The sequence below is a fragment of the Sciurus vulgaris genome, assembly GCF_902686455.1.
Source record: "Sciurus vulgaris genome assembly, chromosome: 10".
In the NCBI taxonomy this organism is placed as follows: Eukaryota; Metazoa; Chordata; class Mammalia; order Rodentia; family Sciuridae; genus Sciurus; species Sciurus vulgaris.
In genome coordinates, this window is record NC_136470.1 from 49739993 (window position 1) to 49749091 (window position 9099).

The 9099-nt window shown below is 39.3% G+C and overlaps 1 protein-coding gene across 4 annotated transcripts in view; it reads left to right on the forward strand.

Moving 5' to 3' along the window:
• TMEM45A (transmembrane protein 45A) overlaps positions 1-8342 on the forward strand; it is a 77733-nt gene extending 69391 nt beyond the window's left edge. For all 4 annotated transcript variants that reach the window (XM_079101400.1, XM_079101401.1, XM_079101403.1 and 1 more), the window contains 2 exons: positions 1023-1168; positions 7850-8342. In XM_079101400.1, the coding sequence (XP_078957526.1) occupies positions 1023-1168; positions 7850-7943 (240 nt within the window). In that variant the 3' untranslated portion in view covers positions 7944-8342. The remainder of the gene's footprint in view (positions 1-1022; positions 1169-7849) is intronic.
• Positions 8343-9099: the final 757 nt, after the last annotated feature.

A 9099-nucleotide genomic window follows, 5' to 3' on the forward strand; every position in this document is an offset into this window, starting at 1 on the left:
CAGTTGCTTCATCTGCATCTTCCAGCTACAATACCACCCTCCCCCATCCCTCTAAAACCAGCCTTGTCTGGTCTTTAAGACAAAAGCTATTCTAGAATGGCAAAAAGACCCAACTAAGCAATAGTTGTCTGGGGTCTGATACTTTAGATCAAGCACTTTCTTAGGCTTATACTGTTGAAATAAATGATTGGTTAATAAGATTTTAAAAAATAGGAAATTCATACTCTTAACTATAAAATTTTTGCCCCTGGCATGTTGCCCATTAGAGAAGATAATTATTATAATTATAGCAAAAACTTACAGGTTTTTTTTTCTTAGAATTTTTATGTTAGAAAGCAAATTAGGGCAGCAGATAAAAGTGCAGTGATTGATTTTTACATTTAAAAGAGGATCTAATGAGTTGACTTTGTATTAGCAAATATTTTAAACTCACTTATTTTAATAACTTTTTGGAGTGTATTCTTAAGGATTTTTCTATATATAAGATCATATCATTTGTAAATATAAATAGTTTTACTTCTACCTTTTCAATGAGTATTTTTAATTTTCCTGGCATTATTGTTCTGGCTAGAATACCTAGTACAGTGTTGAATAAAGTGATGAAAGCAGACATCTGTGTATTGTTCCTGATCTTAGGGGGAAAACTTTCAGTTTTTCATCATGAAGTATAATGTTATCCATAGGCATTTATTTATTTTAAAACCTTTTTGTACTCTAATTCTGAAATAGCAGAGTGAAGCGCACAACGTACACACCTAGGGCATTTGGGAAGACCACCTATCCCCAGAGAAGATTACTATTTATTTTGTAAATTGATCAGTAAATGTCCTTTTAATTTTTTTTTTTTTCCAAAAATATGACTTGGTGGATATCGGCTGTATGTTATTAAAACAGGCAGCTGAGCTTAATTTTTTTTTCTGTGACAACTCGGGGAGTTATCTTAGTTATTAAGCATTTTGAAATGCACATCTTTGGCAATATGGTTGGTTTTTTTCATATGGCAATTCTGTTTTAAATTACAGATTGGCTTTGTCCTGTATCCCCCGGGTGGAGGTCCTGCATGGGATCTAATGGATCATGACAACAGTATGTTTCTCACCATATGCTTTTGCTGGCATTATGCATTGGCCTATATCATCATTGGAGTGAATTATGCTTTTGTCACCTGGTAAGTTAGTGAATTTTGTTCATGGAAGTTTCCATTCCTTGGTGTATTATCTGATGGTCTATACTTCACAGTGTTGAACTTAAAATTCAAAGAGGATTTTATTCCTTACCATCCTATAAGACAGGGTAGCATAGCAGGAATTATCAAACACAGAAATTGCCACTTAAAGAATACATGCGTGCTGGTTTAAAGTTGGACTAACTCAGTGGTATCTCTGCTGTGCCACTGACTCATACTCCAGCACTTTACTGTGCCCCCATATCTTTGCATATGCTGTTCCCTCTTCTGAATGGTGTGCCCCATCTGCAGCTAATCCTCCATTTAACCATGTACATACATTTCAACTTTTGTTAGTTTTTCATCTCTATGACCAAAATAGCTGATACAAACAACTTAAAAGAGGAAAGATTGATTATAGCTCATGGTTTCAGAGAATCAAGTCCACGGTTGGTCAGCTCCTTTGCTCTGGGCCTGAGGTGAGACAGAACATCCTGGTGGAAAGGCACATCAGAAGAAAACTTCTCAGCTCACGGCAGCTAGAAATCAGAAAGAGAGAGGGGAAGGGGCCAGAAAGAAGGTAAAATATTCCAGGTTATGCCACAGTGATCTACTTCCTTCAACCAGCAACCAGTCCTACCTTACACTAGTCCTTTCAGCCATCAATGGATCAATCCACTAATGAAGTCAGAGTTCATATGATTCAATCACTTCCCAAAAGCCCCACCTCTGAACACCTGAGATGTTGGGGGACATTCCAGATCCAAACCATAACACACTTGTTAAGCTTGGAGCCATTTTTTTAAACCAATTTGTATGAGTCCCATTAAATTTGAGTGCTTGGTTAATTTGTCATTGACTAATATTTCTAACAGTTGAGTGATATATATATATATATATTTTTAATAAGAATCCTGATACAACATTCCATGACCAGGGGAGGAGAAATATAACAGACTGATAAGAAAACATTCCTCTCTCTGGTGGTATTGCTTTAGGTCAATTACTTGAACACTGGATCTCAGTTTTGTTGTTTACAAAGCAGGGATAATAAGAGTACCTAAATGAGATCATGTATTTAATTGCTCAAGACGTAATATGAATTCAATAATTGTTGTTGTTTTCTTGTTCTTCTTTTTCTCCCCCTTTACCTTCTCCTCCTTCTTTGGTAGTTAAAAAAAAAAAAAATGAATGAAGTGTAGACTCTAGACCCAGTCCTTGAGGAATTTCAGTCTTGTAGATGGCACTAAATTAGAGATGGACGATGAAGAGGCAGTGCAATGAATGGAAACAGTAGGAAAATAAAGCACTGTTAGAGTTCAGGGGAGGCTACTCACCATCAAACTAAAATGCAGCTTGGAAGATGAGCAGGAATAAGAAGTGGTAGTCATGGCTCTTCTCTCCAAGGCAGTTGGTGCCAAGCCACAAACTGACTTAGCTTATGCCAGTTGCTAAGCATGAAAGCTCCAGCACCTAATCCTTTGGACTTGAGCACTGATTAAAATATTCTCTGCCTGCAGTGTTCTAAATCTAGTGTTCAGTATAGTAGCCACTAGCTACTAATCACATCAAATGGGGCTAATGCCACATTAATTTTAGTTAATTCATTGATCTATGTAGATAGTGGCTAACACATCTCCCAGGTTCTCTGGATTCCTATGGATTCCTACCATCAGATTCCTAATAGCTGCTTGTAGGCTCGGGGGGTGGGGATGGGGTGGTCTCAGCCTCTGCTGGAACCAGTTTTCCACTCTCTCTAGATATGGATCCTAGACAACCCCTTCTGCTGGGTGCTTCTTTGTGCTTTACTGCTGAAGCCACCCTGGCACTGTGGCTCTGAAGAATCTATTTCCTTGCCCAGCTCCCAGATGTCAGATAGGCTTTGGGTCAGACCACTTTGACATGTACATGCCTGGGTGCTGTGTAATTCTGCTTTTTCATTCACCCAAATATGTGATGAGCTCTTTATTAAGGCTGGCTCTGCCACTGAGTGAAACTTGACTTCTTCCTCTGTTGTTCTAGGCTGACATCCGGGCCTCATCTCCTTAGGGGCTGGGCAGCCTCCTGGAACAGTGCCAGAATTCAAGGAAATTCTCTACCTCATGTCAGCTCCTCTCCAGAGCCAAAAGAAGACTACTGTCTCTTCCTGTTTCAAAAACCTTCAGACGCCTACTGAACTTCTTATTCACTTACTATTCTCTGGAAGCCAGAAACTTCATTCTTATTTTTCAACTTCTCCCTTTCCCCACCACATGCCATTCTAATCTTTTTGACCAGATAGTTCCCTCTACCTGGCATATCCACATTAAATGCACATCTCTTCTATAGATGCTTCTGTGGTTCCTCTAGCCCTAGCTCATCTCCCTTTCCTGAGTTTTTATATCAATTTATTCTCCATCAGACATTTTAAAAGTTGTGATCTATCTGGGGATGTTGACTATTAGCTCGTGGATCAGTCAGCTCTCCATCACTGTGACACAATACCTGAAGAAAACAACTTAATGAAGAAAGATTTATTTCAGCTCAATGTTTCACAGGTTTCAGTCCATGGGCAGCTGGCTTCATTGCTGTTAGGCCTGTGGTGAGATAGCACATCATGGTGGAGAACGTGACGGGAGCAAAGCTGCTAATCTCAGGGCAGCTAGGAGGCAAAGAGAAGGAGAGGATGCACTCCCAATAACCTACTTCCTCTGACTAGACCTGCCTCCCAAATGTTCCACCACCTTCCAATAGTGCCATCGGCTGGGGGAAAATCTTTAACATGAGCTCTTGGGAAACATTTAAGATCCAAACCATAACATTCTTCCCCAGGACCCCCAAGGCTCATGTCCATCTCACAATGCAATATACCTTTACAGTATTGCAATATCCATTTGTAATATCCATCTGCAAGAGTCCCCAAAAGTCCAAATCCAAAGTCCCCTCTGAGAAGCAAAGCAAACTCTTGGCTGTGAGCCCCTGTAAAGGTCAAAATAAAGTTATATACATCCAATATATCATAGCACAAAGTAAACATTTCCATTCCAAACAGGGGAAATAGAGGCTAGAAAGAAGGGATGAGACCAAATCAAGATGAAAACCCAGCAAGGCAAATATTAAATTCTGTAGTTTCATGTCCAGTATCTGAGGCACCTGGTGCCGTGATGTGAGCTTCAAAGGGCTTGGACAGTTGTACCCCTATGGCCTTGGTGACTGCAGCCATGCCACTGTTGCGGAGTAGCTTTGCTCATTGCCTTCAGCCACCCTTGGCAGGTGCTCCACTTTCCTGGCATCTCTAACTCCATTGCAGCTTATGTTTCATGCTTATAGCTATATACATCACCTCCTCAGAAGATGCCTATATGGATTCTGACTCAACTACCTGTACTCCAGGTCTTCCTTTGAGATTTTGGTGGAAGCCTCTGTGATCCCACAACTTTTGCATTCCCATGCTGAGAAAACCAGCATCATATGGATTATGCCGAACTGTTCTGCAAGGAGTAGCCAGGTCCACTTGGACCATAGCTGTAGTGGCTTCTGAGTGGCTGAGCACAGTGAAACAAATCCTTGGGAAACAATTTGCTGAATGGCCTTCTGTGCTCAAGGGACCCAGATACTCCTATCCAGGAGCTTATACTTTAAGTATAAAGGCTTATACTTTTAAACCTTTGAACCTGCAATTGGTACAGTCTCATTGATTCCTGAGGTGCCCTCTTTTCTAGGCATCTTTCCTATTGTCTCAATGCAAAGGAACTGGCTTCTTTTGGATGGTGCTAATCTCTTTAGTGACCACTGCCTCCTTGAGCACAAATTTACACACACTACTTTTCTAGCAAACTGCAAGTTTTTCAAAACTTTCTGTTTTGCTTTATGCTCCCAATTGTCATTATTAATCTGACTAAGTGCATCAATCAGTACCTATGCCACAGTCTGAAGGCTGTGCTGCCTTGAAGTTTCCTCTGCTATATACATTTGTTTATCACCTTGAAACAGCCCCACAAAGTCTCAGCACATGGAGAAAATGTAGACAAGTCCTTTGCCACAATGTAACATGAATGGCTGGGAACCAGGTCTTTTACCATATGAGCTCTTGGGGGATTTTTAAGATTCAAACCATAATAACTCATATGTGTTTGTTTCATCTGCTAGCTAGATTGTATCTTCTTGTGGCAAAGAACCTTTTAATATTCCCATATATCTTTTATACTGGCAAATTATATAGTAGGTGCTCAATAAACATTGTTTCCTAATAGAGCTCTTACTCAGAACTACTTAAATATAGGCTATATTTATTTGAAAATCATGTTGCATGCGCAATTTAGTTTGCTGTCATATTGCTGTTGGTAAGATAAAAACAAGAGTTCAATTTTTTTGAGCTATTGTGATATAAACTTTATCAATAACTTTAAATATATTATTAAGATTCAGGAGTGTCTCTCAATGGGGTCACTTGAATGGTTCATTTACTCCTGAATTTCAAGGTAAGGAGCCTTGAAAATCCGCTGGTCGGGATATGACTGTGGAGGTGATTTGGAAATCATCCACAAGTGATGAAGTGTTAGAACATATATTGGAATTTGTTTGATATAGCACAGAGATCATTATGGAAGCACAACCAGGTTACAGATCCCCAACTCTCTGGAAGATGAACCTATATTTCCCAGCTTTCTAGCCTTATCCAATTCCATGCCTTCACTCTTGATTATTATAGCTCTTAAGTGAGAACTATCTGGAATTCTTATTCCATGTTTTACTGTATCTCACATGTAAACACCACTGTTTCACAGAACTATTTCAGGAGACCTTTCTATGTATAGGAGACTATTTCCCATTTACAGAGTGGCTTTCCAGGCAATGATTCATGCGATCCATTTTGAAGAACAAAATAGAGATGCCCTAATTGTGCTCATGATACCTTCCTAGAAATGCACCCATTGTCTCAACTCTGCTGTTTCAGATATTAATTGAAGAATATATATGAAAAGATATGAAAGGAAAAGAGCATAGATACCCAGATTTTAGTTGCTGGGCTTTGCACCATTTGAGTAACTAGCAATTTTTTATACTTCCTCATTATTACCCTCTCAACATGTCCCTGGTGCATTTCTGCATGTGCAAAACCTAGAGCTGCAGCTGGCAGAAAGAGTCTGGTAAAAGTGTCTCTGTGTCTCAGCCTGGTGCAGCAAGAGCAGATAGAACCAGAGAAGAGTCAAATTATGATGATTAATTTGTGAGAAGCAGCCATGAATTGTTTTACTTTACACAGGAGTCTTCAAGAAAGAAACTACTCAATTAACTAAATAGTCCATTTCATTTCACATGTATTGAAGATTTGCAATGTGGAAATAAGATGTAGTTTTCAAAACAAATGACAGAAATCCTTTCCAGCCTTAGACTTGTCACAGAGAATTGGCCTTTCATGAGAACAGTGGCTTGACGGGTTGAGGAGAGTGGGAGCAACACCAATAGTCGTTTAATCAAAGCTAATGATTTCCAGCAGTTCTTCTGATTTTGGAGTCAACAGATGTTACTAATACTGCCCAGTTATTGTTGTTTGTTGGATGAATTAATGCTGAGTTGGAAGTGACAGAATAATTAGCCTCTATGAACAGGTGAAAGACAAGGACTCCTGGCAGATTTTCCCAAAGGTCATTGATTTGTCAACTGTGTGTGAAGCCACTAGTCCAGAACAGACATTGGTTCAGACTTCCGCTGGGGTCAGGGGAGCAAACAAGATGGAGTTCTGCAATTGTGAAGCTTTAGTGGGATCCAGAGCATAGGGAAAGGTATGACATATTGATAAGATAGGACAGAACTTCATCAGAAGGAGGAAGGCAGAAAATAAGCTTCAAGATGCAAGTAGGCTGTTGGAGTTTTTCATAATAGGAGAATAATTTGGTTTATCAAATTTTCATTTTGCTATGTATTTTGGGAAGTTATGTTTTACTGATGTGGTCACAGTACAATGTTCTTATGATGATCATGCACAGGAAAAGCTCTGCACAGTTTTTATTAATAGTCTTTTGATTACATTAGAGTAGTGAAGAGCCTGTGGGGCTTTTGCCACTAAGAAGCTTCAGATAATCCAGTGTCAAGCCCTGTAATTGCTACTTCCCCCAAACCCACAGTTTAGATCCTCTTAACCTATGAACATGGTCATGGGGTGAAGAGAACTTCTCTGAACTCAATTCACCATGGACAGGGCCATCACATGCAGTCAAGGAAACTGTGCCCTACACAAAAACGTGTCTCCGAAGGGGCAAGTGGGGGCTGAATTCCAGGCCAGATTTGGCATGGGGCTTGCTGTGGGTGCCAGCCCTAGGGAAGGAGGAGGCTTCATCTTTTTTGTAATCACTGAGAGCTGTGGCTTTGATGGAAAAGCTCCACTAATCTTGGTTTCATCTAGGGTTGCCACAGAGCATGGATTCTCTTGTTTGTCTTAGAAATGATTGAAATTATCTTCCAATGCCCAATTAAACAATCACATACTACATTTGAAAGTCACATTTTATCTTTTTACTTACATCCCACTTTAATCTACAAACATGTTCATGTAACTCTGAAGCTAAATAAAAATGATTTGCCTTTTTGGGTTGCTTCCCATATTCACACAAATAATCTGGTCATTGTTGCATTACAGATACATGCTGCTCTCAATTTTTATTTTAAATGTCATCTAATAGAGATGATTTTTTGTTTCCTCAGGCTGGTGAAATCTAGACTTAGGAGGCTCTGCCCCTCAGAAGTTGGACTCCTGAAAAATGTTGAAAGAGAACAAGAATCAGAAGAGGAAATGTGATTTTGATGGGCATCTAGTGTATCTAGATAAACCTATTCTCTTTTGCATTGTCTTTGCTCATGGTTTTGTTTCTTGAATTTTTTTTGGAGATCAGCAGGCAGAGGATGACTCTGTAGTTTGTATTTCTAATTTTGTTAAAGTATTTGAGTTTAAATGTTTTATTTTAGCTTTGAAAATACTTTGGGTGATACATTCATTTTGCACAGAATGCTATCCAGGGGCTAGAGTGACTTTCCTCACATGTATCCTTTGATGCCCACACTATGAAATATATTGGTTTTATGTGCCTTACAGACAGGCCCGAGGTTCCTGGTCTTGCTACCATTTCTAACTCATTGAACATGGAATTATAACTGTTTATTGCTGCAATGAGAAATAAATAAATGCATGTACCTCAAATCTTTGTTTTTATTACTGAGCTACACCTCACCCTTAGGTGATGCACAAGAGGCTGAATGTCACAGAAATTCATTTTGGCGCGACATCTCTCTCTGGAGTACCTGAGTTCTCCCATGGGAAACAGACCAAATGTCCTGTTGAGTTGTGTGATCTTCCCAAGATGAAAGCAATGATCCCCAGTACACATGGTCGCAAGGCTATCAGAGACTGGGAAAAGAGAGTTGTGGTGTTGGCTTGTAGGAGTTAAAAGTCATCAAAGAAGAATGAAATTATGGCATTTGCTGGTAAATGAATGGAGCTGGAGAATATCATGCCAACTCCAAAAAAGCCAACTCCAAAAATTCGAAGGACAGTGAATGTTTTCTCTGATATGTGATGCTAATTCACAATAACAGTCAGCGTGGTGGCGGGTGCTAGGGGAGATTAGTTACTTTAGATTAGATAGAGGGGAATGAAGGGGAAGGAGTCGGGGTATGAGAGTAGGAAGGATAGTGGAGTGAAAAAGACATTATTAGCTCATGTACATATATGACTGTATGACCCATGTGAGCCTACAATGTGTACAATCAGAAAACTGAGAAATTATACTCCATTTATGTATGATTTATTAAAATATATAAATGCATTCTATTGTCATATAAAACTAATTAGAACAAATTTTTAAAAATTTTTTAAAGACTTAATCAACAACAACAAAAAATTCATTACACCACAGAAGGAACACCAGGCCACCCCTGTGTTAAAGCAGGTGAGGACT